Source organism: Rhinopithecus roxellana, chromosome 3 (assembly GCF_007565055.1).
Source record: "Rhinopithecus roxellana isolate Shanxi Qingling chromosome 3, ASM756505v1, whole genome shotgun sequence".
Lineage (NCBI taxonomy): Eukaryota > Metazoa > Chordata > Mammalia > Primates > Cercopithecidae > Rhinopithecus > Rhinopithecus roxellana.
Genome location: NC_044551.1, coordinates 138669090 through 138680914, shown reverse-complemented (window position 1 = coordinate 138680914; position 11825 = coordinate 138669090). Strand labels below are relative to the sequence as shown.

The 11825-nt window shown below is 42.3% G+C and overlaps 1 protein-coding gene across 2 annotated transcripts in view; it reads left to right on the top strand.

Moving 5' to 3' along the window:
- The first annotated feature begins 306 nt into the window (after positions 1-306).
- The window catches only part of RASA1 (RAS p21 protein activator 1), a 133550-nt gene continuing 122031 nt past the window's right edge, over positions 307-11825 (top strand). Inside the window, exon 1 of one of the 2 annotated variants that reach the window (XM_010354684.2) lies at positions 307-1410. In XM_010354684.2, the coding sequence (XP_010352986.1) occupies positions 872-1410 (539 nt within the window). In that variant the 5' untranslated portion in view covers positions 307-871. The remainder of the gene's footprint in view (positions 1411-11825) is intronic. The other variant, XM_010354685.2, reaches the window with a different exon arrangement.

The window sequence follows — 11825 nt, the reverse complement described above, 5'->3', positions numbered from 1 at the left end:
CTTCCCTCTTCTTCCGCCCATCAAACAAAGCCCCGGGAGACAGGCGCGCGCCGCCGGCCAAGCGAACAGGCGATGCGGCCGCGCCGCCGCACGCTGGGAACCAGAGGAGGACAGCAAGCGCGACCACGCACCGCGCGTCCCCGCCGCTTCCTTCCCTCTGGACTCTTCCTTTTCCTCCAGGCTCGGCCCCCCGCCCCCCGCTCCGGGAACGCGCCTGCGCACAAGCTGCCCTCTCTCTCCTCCGCCCTTCCTTCCCTCCGTCCCTCCTCCCCTGCCCCGCCTTCCTTTCTCTCTCTACGGTTTCAGTCACTGAGAGCTCCAGGTAGTGAGCAGTTCAGTCGATTTCCTTGTTACCCCGCCCCCCTTTCTCTTGTCCCCACCCCTCTCATCTGCCTGTTGGAGGATGAAGCGGCTGCAGTGCCCCCAGCCTCAGCAGCGGCACCGGCGGTGGCTGCGGTGTGGGTGGCCGGAACTGGGGTGGTGAAGAAGCGGTGGTGGCTGCTGAAGGAGCGATAGCCACCTCAGCCTCTTTCCCTGTGCTTCCTTTCCTCTTTAGTGCAGCCAGGAAGTTTTCGCTTCTGTACATGTGTTTGTGTGCGTGAGTGTGGGTGTGTGCCGTGAGGTTTGGGTGGCGTTTGTGCAGGCCTTGGGTTTTTTGCCCACTTCGCTTCCCGTAACCCAGGCAGCTCCTGAGCCTGGGCTGTGGCCCTAGGAGGGGGCGCGGCGGCGGGCTCTCTCCTTTTGTTGTTGTTTCCTCCGCCTGGGGAGCTGAAGGGGAGACGCGTCTGGGTGGGGCGGCTCGGAGCCCGGGCCTGGTGGCCCCCGGGGCTCCCGGGCGGGCAGGGTAGGGCAGAGTAGAGCGGGCTTCAACATGATGGCGGCCGAGGCCGGCAGTGAGGAGGGCGGCCCGGTAACAGCCGGAGCTGGAGGAGGCGGCGCGGCAGCGGGCTCCAGTGCCTATCCCGCAGTGTGTCGGGTGAAGATACCCGCGGGCCTGCCTGTGGCAGCTGCCCCCTATCCTGGGCTGGTGGAGACCGGAGTGGCTGGAACTCTGGGTGGCGGAGCCACTTTGGGGTCAGGGTTCCTAGGAGCCGGGTCTGTGACAGGGGAATTGGGGGGAGCCGGACTGACAGGGGGAGGTACTGCTGCTGGCGTGGCTGGTGCTGCTGCTGGCGTGGCCGGTGCTGCTGTCGCTGGACCTAGTGGAGACATGGCTCTCACCAAGCTGCCCACTTCGTTGCCTGCTGAGACTCTCGGGCCAGGCGGCGGTTTTCCCCCTCTGCCCCCTCCCCCTTACCTGCCCCCTTTGGGGGCGGGCCTGGGGACAGTGGACGAAGGTGACTCTCTGGATGGACCAGAATACGAGGAGGAAGAGGTGGCCATACCATTGACCGCTCCTCCAACTAACCAGTAAGTTAAGACTGCTGTTCAGGAATTTGGGCAGCTGGCTCCAGAAAAGAAGTGGAAATGGGGTAAACCATACTTTGTCTTTTTCATCTGTGATTTGTTTAGGAAAAGTTTTTGAAGTTTCAGGTTTCTTGCGTAGGAATTTAATTTGATCACTTATCTTCCTTACAGACATACTACCTGGCGTCTTCCTACATTTATTGCTCTTCTGGGAAGGTGTAAAGTCTTTAAGATGGAAAGCATGAGAAAATGTGTATCTAATGAGAACCGGATATGGTTCTGTCCCTTCCAAGTTGAGGTGGTGTCCCAGGATTTAGTCAAACTGCGGCTACCAAGGCAGTCATAGTGTATATTAACCTGTGTGTGTTACTTGATAAAGCTAGGTGATGAGTGAGAAACTTTGAATACAAGTATTTAAACGAGTATTGTATTAATGATTTGAAAAATATATTGGTTAGAATGTTTTTATTTCAGTGCACATCCCAGCTTCTGTTTAGAGAAAGCATAGTGATGTTTAGAAGAGTCTGTGGGTCACTTAATAAGAACTTGGGTCAGAGAGAAAGGAAAGGAATACTGTGAATTATAGATGTGATTAAGAGCCTGTATTCCAACAATATATCTTCTTCCTTAGGCTTCCCACTTAGCTTTTATGGTCGAGACATTGGAAGTACAACAGTGAGGCAAAACAAAATTAACAGAGCTTCCCTTAAACATTTTTTGTTGGTGGCCAGTATAGTATTCTATTTGAAAATTAAGTAGAATATACAGGACAATGACTTTTTTTTTTAATGTAAGTTAATACCTTCTCACTTGTCTTAATTGAACTTAGGTGTTTATAATAAAGGTGGACCTTGATGAAAATGTTGCGATGGGAAGTGGTATTAGGCAAAACTTGTTATAGATTTCTCATATAACTCTTAATTGACCCTTAGAATTTTAACATCCTTGGTGAGTATCAGGAAAGAAAGATTTGGTTCATATGTTGACAGTCATTCTGGACAAGTCAGAGGTTTTTTTTTCTCTCCCCATTGCCCCCAAGAGATGGAGTCTTGCTCTGTTGCCCAGGCTGGAGTGTAGTGGCATGGTCTCGGCTCACTGCAACTTCTGCCTCCCGGGTTCAAGAGATTCTGCTGCCTCAGCCTCCCTAGTAGCTGGGATTACAGGTGCATGCCACCATGCCTGGCTAATTTTTGTATTTTTAATAGAGACGAAGTTTTGCCATATGGCCAAACTGGTGTCTAACTCCTCACCTCAGGTGGTCAGCCGTCCTCAGCCTCCTGAAGTGCTGGGATTACAGGTGTGAGCCACCGTGCCCGGCCTTTTTTTTTTTTGGATAAGCTTCTTTGGAGCATTTAGAAAGGACTGAAACTAGGAAAAGATTCTGTTACCCTAATCCATTTTTGACTTAAGGCTATATCTTTTGATACTTAAAGTGGAAAAGTAAAGTTAGTCATATTTATGCCAGCCGTGTTATAGGGATATAGTATTCCACCTTTTATATTCCTCAATAAAGGGTTCAAGTCTTGCGTCAGAGTTTTGTTCAAATTTTATATGCCAACTTATTTCATGTCATTGTAATGCAGACTCCCTGGGAGTGTTCAGGGAGTGTTAAAAATTTCAATTTTGCCAGGCGCGGTGGCTCACGCCTGTAATCCCAGCACTTCGGGAGGCCTAGGCGGGTGGATCACCCGAAGTTGGGAGTTTGAGACCAGCCTGACCAAGATGGAGAAACCTCCTCTCTACTAAAAATACAAAATTAGTCTGGCGTGATGGCAGGCGCCTGTAATCCCAGCTTCTCAGGAGACTGAGACAGGAGAATTGCTTGAACCCGGGAGGCGGAGGTTGCAGTGAGCCGAGACCATGCCATTGCACTCCAGCCTGGGCAATAAGAGCGTAACTCCATCTCAAACAAACAAAACACCCACACACAGTATTACACCACTGCTTTTGAAAGAAAAAGTTCAATTTTTATTAAATGCTAACAGCATGCTTGGTACAGTGGTTATGAAAAACAGAATGCAACTTTTCATACTGAAAGAATCTAGTCTTATGCAAGTTTATAACTAAATTAGGTATATTTAGGATATTGTAGTTGAAAACTTTTTTTAATAGACTTCTTTTTTTTTTTTTGAGATGGAGTTTCGCTCTTTCGCCCAGGCTGGAGTGAAGTGGCCTGATCTCGGCTCACTGCAGCCTCCGCCCCACCCCTCCCCGCCTTCAGGTTCAGGCGATTCTCCAGCCTCTGCCTCCTGAGTACCTAGGATTACAGGTGCCCGCCACCAGACCTGGCTGAGTTTTATATTTTTGGTGGAGATGGGGTTTTGCCATGTTGGCCATGCTGGTGTCGAACTCTGACCTCAGGTGATCCACCTGCCTTCCAAAGTGCTGGGATTACAGGTGTGAGCCACCGTGCCTGGCCCAATAGACTGTTTTTTAGAGTAGTTTTAGGTTCACAGCAAAATTGAGGGGAAAATACAGGGTATTCCCATTAAATTTTTAATAATAAACACGATTGGGCTGGGGGTGGTGACTCACGCCTGTAATCCCAGCAATTTGGGAGGCCAAGGCGAGTGGATCACCTGAGGTCAGAGTTCAAGACCAGCCTGGCCAACATGGTGAAACCCCATCTCTGCTAAAAATACAAAAATTAGCTGGGCATGGTGGTGGGCGCCTGTAATCCCAGCTACTCGGGAGGCTGAGGCAGAATTGCTTGAACCAGGGAGGTGGCGGTTGCAGTGAGCCGGGATCCACCATTGCATTCTAGCCTGGGCAACAAGAGTGAAACTCTGTCTAAAAAAAAAAAAAAAAAAACACGATGATTGAGTAGTTATGAAAAATTGTGAGAAATTCATTGTGTGAGATTTTCATCATTATTACATGTATTTGGAAATAAAAATTGTATGACCGTGTATGTGAAACTTGTTCATGTTCTAAAAAATACCATTCATTTCTAGTATGTTTTTAAAATTTGCCACTGAGAAGTACAAATTTCCTTCTTATTTCATCTTAGATATCAACCCAGAGTCACTGGAGGCAATACAGTGTAGTGGTTAAGCGTGCAGATTCTGAAGTTAGACAAGATTTGGGTTGGAATCCTGACTCTGCCACTTACTAGCTGGGTATTCTTGGAAAGGTCAGTTTCCCCATCCGTAAAATGGAGATAGGAATGGTACCTTCCTCATAGGATTTTTTTTTTTTTTTAAGATTTAATGAATACCTTGATGTATTCAGCACAGTACTTGGACATAGGTAACTAAGGTGAATACATAGTCCTTTGTGCCCATAACCATAATATTTTACTGTCACTAAATTGTCTACGGATTCTTTTGATTAGAGGGTCTCCCTTATTACATGATTATTTTAGAGAATGTTGTGAACTCCAAATCAAGCCTACCATGATTAATTATGTTAAGAATTTTATTTTAACTTTATAAGGGCTTCTAGCAGTAGGTTAAGCAATTTTAGAGGTGAAATTCAAGTGTTCTCTATAAATTCCTATTCCTGAATGTAGACATTCATATTTTTAAGTGGAAGGAAAAGCCTTAAAGACATTTTGAAGTAATATTTATTTTTTGTAAAAGTATTGAAGAAATGTTGGACCAAATACTGACTGTGAGTAACTGGTCACCTTAGTTATGGATAGCATTATATTAAGGAGGTTTAGGTCACAGGATTGAGTCCACGAGTGGTTTGTTACTCGAGTGTTCCATGGTCAGGGTGTTAGTTCAACTTTGTTCCCAGTTAGTTTTGTGCTGTTGATCACAAAAGAGTCAAATGACAATGTGTAGATAGAACAGTGCAAATAACTTAACACTATTAATTAGTATTTTGTACCTTGTTTGTCTGTGTACATGGCGAATTATTAGTCTCATTTTTATTACTGAGCATTTTCATTAGTTTGGTTGAGGCTGGAAATGTTTATGTAATTTGTATTATTTGAATATTTTCTCTTTTGAAAGTTTTGAGAAATTTTAAAAAAATTCTTACTATTTTTCTACTATAGAAGTTTCTATATCTAAAACTGTTAATAAATTTCTTTTTCAAGAGAGAGAAAAGGTTAAATTAAAGCAGTTTTTCACTAGTACTTCATAATTTTTTGGAGTTTCTTTTCATGGTTCTCATTTTTTGCTTCTGTGGGGTGAAGGGCGGTGGCGGTAAAGGAAGATTGTGTACTGCACCATCAATTATATGTAGAGATTTTTAACTGTGAGTCTGCGGTAGCAAGTGGCCATTGGTGAGAATCCAACCCACAGATGTATACTGCTTGCTCTTAGGGTATTTGGAATATTTGATAATTGTCACCATTTAAGGATAGAGTTTTTTTGTTTTGTTTTGTTTTTGAGATGGGGTCTTGCTCTGTTGCCCAGGCTGGTGTGCGGTGGCATGATCTTGGCTCACTGCAACCTCCGCCTCCCGGATTCAGGGGATTCTCCTGCCTCAGCCTCCCAAGTAGCTGGGGTTACAGGTACACACCACCATGCCCAGCTAATTTTTGTATTTTTAGTAGAGACGGGGTTTCACTCTTTTGGCCAGGCTGGTCTCGAACTCCTAACCTCAGGTGATCCGCCTGCATGTGGCCTCCCAAAGTGCTGGAATTACAGGCATGAGTCACCTCGTGGCCAATAGGAAGATTTCATATTTAAGAAGTCTCAACTTCTAGGATCTCTAGAAAACCCACAGGACTTGGCTGTACCTGGTGGCCATCCCTGCTTGAGACTAGATTGCCAGAGCTGAGTAACAGTTGACCCTTTTAGGTGGGTACTGAGGTCTCCATTTGCAGTTTCCACCAGGTCTGCTTTGCCTTTGCTATTGCAGTATTTGCCTGGCATCTGGCCTGGATCTTACCCTGAACCTAATATTCAAACTTCTCAAGCCTGAAACTTCAAGGAAAAGAAAATAAAGAATGTAAATAGTACCTTTCTTTTTTTAGAAAATCATTTTACTGTCTCTACAAAAATAAAATCATTTTTATTAAGTCAAATAATTGGTGAAGGTTAATGTTAGAACATGTAGCATTCATTAACTTTGTCACTGATTGCATTATACATATGGATGAGCCATTGTTTCTTAATAAAAATGGGGGTGAGACTTGCTAAGATTAGTTATGGACAGTGATTGATGACTAGAACTCATTTTTTACTGTATTTGTATAAGTAGTAGAGAAATATAGTAGGTGCTTCAAGTGTTACAAGAGTAAAATGCCCCTTTTCTCAATGGGAGAAAAGGGAGTATTAGATCTGGTAGGAAATTAAGTAAACCAATTACTGTGATTCAGGCTAGGTTAAGATAAATATCATGAGTGAAGTATGGGCAAAGATCATGAGGGTTAAAAGAAAAAGAAATTTATGTTACTAAGATCAGTAAATTCTTTGAGGAAAAATAGCAGGTATGTTTTTCCTGCTACTTAATTTATTTTCTGAGCAAGAGGTTATTGGTTCTGAAGCTCTTTGCTTAATGATTCTATCAAAAGACACAATTATGAATTGGATGAGTTTAAACTTTTCACCCCTAAATTAGTGAAGAATCTGGTTAACAGAATTCTTAGTTACCTGTGGTCTGGACGGAACTTGACAGTGATGTCTCTAGTTACTGAAATACAGAGCACAGTTGAATGCTAGAATCGGTATGGATCATTGATTAGCCACTCTGGGGAAAACAGGCAAACATTATTGGCAAAGCTGAAAAGGACAACCATAAATTAGGAAGGGAAAAGGAAAAATGAAGAGTAGACTTTCTGGTTGCTTTACTTCTCTCTCTTTACTGGCCATTGGTGAAATGAACAGAGTCCCTTTAAGAACACTTAAGTATCCAAAAAAGTACCTTTTTGGGGAAGAGTTTTTTATAGTGATTATTAACTGTGACAATGGTTACCACTGGCATTTTTTGTTTTTGTTGTTGCTTACTACCAAACAGGAACAGTTCTAATTGGTTTATTTGTATCGTTTTGGTTATCTGTTGCTGCATAATAAAGCGCTCCAAAACATAGTGGCTAAAACAATTGTGTATCTGCTCTTGATTCTAAAATTTGTGTGTGGCTTTGTGGAGACTTCTCCACATGTGATCTGTTGGCTATAACGTCCACGGTGGCTTCTTAACTCATAAATCTAATGCCTTAGCTGGGATGGCTGGAGCAGCTGGTAGATAGCTGGGCATTTCCCTCTCGCTTCCTCCCCGTGTTGCCTCTGCACTTGAAGACGATTGGCCTTCTTCTTCTTTTTTTTTTTTTTTTTCCCCGAGATGGAGTCTTGCCCTGTCACTCAGGCTGGAGTGCAGTGGTACGATCTCAGCTCACTGCAACCTCTGCCTTCCGGGTTCAAGCGTTTCTCCTGTGTCAGCCTCCCGAGTAGCTGGCATTACAGGTGTGTGTCACCACGCCCAGCTAGTTTTTGTAGTTTTCATAGAGATGGGGTTTCACCATGTTGGCCAGACTGGTCTCGAACTCCTGACCTCGTGATTCGCCACCTCAGCCTCCCAAAGTGCTGCGATTACAGGCATGAACCACTGCGCCCGGCCAGCTTGGCCTTCTTCATAACATGGCAGCTATGGCAGTTCCATGAAAGACCTTTCCAAGCCCTAGTGTGCCGGTATTTATCAAGCCTCTGTGCTCCTCATGCTTGCTGATATTCCAATGGCGAGTGCTGGTCACATAACCCAGTGTGCATTAAGTATGGGAGGGGGACTATAAAAGGGCATGGATACAGCAAGCTGAGCTTTCCTTAGGGCACTAAAATAATGGTATATCATGTGTATTACTTATTTACATGTAATACCAGATAATAGAATACTACTGGTGAGGGACAGGGTGGGAGATAGGGTAAATACTTACGAGTTCTTCCTTCAGGCCCGGCAAGCTAAGTTGTCTTTCATTAATTGAGTCAGATTTCTCCACAATAGATGTTGCTTTTTGGCTACCATTATCTTAATTTTAAACCAAAAATACTGAATATAGATGTTATTGTTTGAATATGCAGGTATTTGATAACTGTGTTACCTTGAAATCACTGGCAGTAAATTTCGGTTTTGTGCTATGTTAAAAATTGTTATTAGATACAACTTATTGATAACTATATATGTCTTGTTACATCTCTACAGGATTTAGGGTATGATGATTTTAGGTGTTTTAGTGGTTATTTGATTTAGTAAGTAAAATAATGAACAGTATGGGGGACAAAAAATATATAGTTCTACAGTCTAGTTGGAAGATGAGGCATTACTGATAGGGAAATAAGTAGTCTACAGATATGTTGTACAGGTAAATTTTTCAAATTCAGAGGATAGTTACCAGAGAGTGAAAGAATCAAAGTAAATGAAAGATTGATACTGAAATTTCATACCATAATTCTCTTGGAGGCAATTTCAGTATCATTCTTTCTTTTAGGATTATTACAGAGAGAAAGTGTGATTAACTTTTGTAGTATTTGTGTTTCAAATTATAGTCAAATTGTTATGTGTAACACAGAGTTTTAGTTATAGAGGGAAGCTTCTCTGCTTAGATACAGAAGTAGCCTTAGGTAGAGTGACTTGCCTCACTCTACCCTACACCCTAGCTAAGTTCATATAACTAGGTAGTGGTAGAACTGGGACAGAATCCAATTCTCCTAATTTTTCACATATATTTAGATAAGGATAATATTTATAATTCATTTTGTTTTTAATTTTAGGGGGGACTAGAAGCAAAGGCTCAGTGTTTACTAATCATTTGCTATATGTCAGGTACTTTACATAGATTATCTTATTTAATTCTTACAATGATATAGTGAGAATGGGCATCATCCTCATTGTTGAGAAAACTGAGTGATAGAGCTGGAATTTTAATGTAAATACTATGCTTTTTCTTTTGCCCCCTTCCATTACATAGAATGTACACACATATATGCACCCACATAAAACAACGTACTTCAGGGCTGGCAGTAACTGACGTTTTGGACTTAATAGTTCCCCCTTGTCCCCCAGAGTCATAGGTTGAAGCCTTAACCACTAATGTAACTGTATTTGGAGATACAGCCTTTAAAAGAGGTAATTAAGGTTAAATGAGGTCATAAGGGTGGCTGGTGAATCCTATAGGACGGGTACCTTTATAAGAAGAGGTACCAGGAGTATGAGTGCATAGAGAAAAGGTCATATGAAGACATGGTGAGGAGGCTTTCATTTGTCAGCTAAGGAGAGAGGCCTGACCAGAAACCAAGCTTGCCAGCACTTTGATAGTTCAATTTCCAGCATGCAGAACTGTGAAAAAATAATTTCTGTTGTTTAAGCCACGCAGACTGTGGTATTTCATTATGGCAGCCCAAACTGACTAATGCATGGGTAACTCTACATCTTTAAAAATGGATTTGGATTATTTTGGAGCAGATTAAATGCATATCTGCTACTTGAGAAATAAGGTCCTCATTCTTTTAATTTCTTCCACTGTGGGAGAGAAAATCTTGCCTTACTTTACCTCTTTGTTAGTCAGTGACCTTTATCTTTTTTGGCTGTACCTCTGTTGAAAGACGGAAAGCATATTTAAATGCACGTCTGATTATTATAGTGTGGAAAGATCCTACACATGACCATGGTAGCCATGGAATATCCTATGGATAAGCTGTTACTCCAGCAAATTTTCTATATTCATTGTGTGTTCATTGTTGTAGCATTTTACTTTAAAAATTTCCTTTCTCTCATATATCTGTCTCAAGCTGAGGGAAAGACTTAGAGATCTCACTCACCTCTTTTAAGTGTTTTTTGTAGGGATAACTCACTAAACTGGGTTCATATTAGACACTTGTGTAATGATAGAACCATATCTCACCTATATTCTTTTCTATCTAAATATTGATTCATTTCTCTAATTTTTAAATCTTTTTGAGATAATTGTAGATTCATATGCAGTTTTAAGAAATAAGACAGATGGGCCGGCTGCCGTGGTTCATGCCTGTAATCCCAGCACTTTGGGAGGCCGAGGCAGGTGGATCACAAAGTCAGGAGATGGAGACCATCCTGGCTAACACGGTGAAACCCCGTCTCTACTAAAAATGCAAAAGAAAAAAAAAAAATTAGCCAGGCGTGGTGGTGGGCCCCTGTAGTCCCAGCTACCCTGAAACTGAGGAGGCTGAGGTGGGAGAATGATGTGAACCTGGGAGGCGGAGCTTGCAGTGAGCCCAGATCGTGCCACTGCATTCCAGCCTGGGCGACAGAGCAGACTCCGTCTCAACAAAAAAAAAAAAAAAAAAGAAATAAGACAGAGATGTACCCCTTCATCCATTTTACCTCAGTGGTAACATCTTGCATAACTATAGTGCAGTATCACAACCAGGAAATCGACATTGCTGTAATCCAACTATTTTATCCACATTTTGGCAGTTTTACATACACTCATTTGTGTGTGTGCATGCATGGGTGTGTGATATATTTAGTATTTAGTTCTATGCAGTATTATAACATGTAAATTTGTATAATAATTACCATACTAGAGATACAGAACAGTTTCTTCACCACTGGGATCTCTTGTGCTGTGTTTTTATAACCAGAGTCTCCTTCCTCTTTCCTTATCCCCTGGTAACTGCTAATTTTTTCTTTTTTTCTTTTTTTTTTTTTTTTTTCCGTCATTTAAAGAAGATTATGCAGGCTGGGTGCAATGGCTCACTCCTGTAATCTCAACACTTTGTGAGGCTGAGGTGGTTGGATCGCTTTGAACCCAGGTGTTCAAGACCAGCCTGGGCAACATGGCGAAACCTTGTCTCTACAGGAAAACAAAAATTAGCTGTTCGTGGTATTCCACACCTGTAGTCCCAGCTTCTCAGGAGGCTGAGGTGGGAGGATCACCTGAGCCTATGAGATTGAGGCTACAGTGAATTATGATTGTGCCACTGCACTCCAGCCTGAGTGACAGAATGAGACCCTGCCTCAAAATGGAATCAAATAGTATTTAACCTTTTGGGATTGGCATTTGTCACTCAGCATAATTTGTCAAGTTCATGTAAGTTGAAGTATCAATATTTTGCTTTTTTTTCATTGCTGAGTAGTAGTCCATGGTATAGATGTGCTACAGTTTGTTTAACCATTCAGCCATTTGGAAACATTTGGGTCATTTCCAGTTTTGAGTATTATAAAAAAAAACTGCTATAAACATTTGTATATATGTTTTTGTGTGAACGTAAGTTTTCATTTCTGTCAGGGAAGTTCCCGAGAGTATAGTTACTGGATTGTATGATAGTTGCATGTTCACTTTTATAAGCAATTGCCAGTATTTTCTGTAATGGCTATACCTTTTTATATTCTCACCAGCAATGTATGAGAGATCCAGTTTCTCTGTGTCTTAACCAGCATTTGATGGTACCACCATTTTTTATTTTAGCCTTTCTGTTTTTACTGATATCTCATTGTGGTTTTGATTTACATTTTTCTAATGTCTAATTATATTAGTCAAGGTTCTCCAG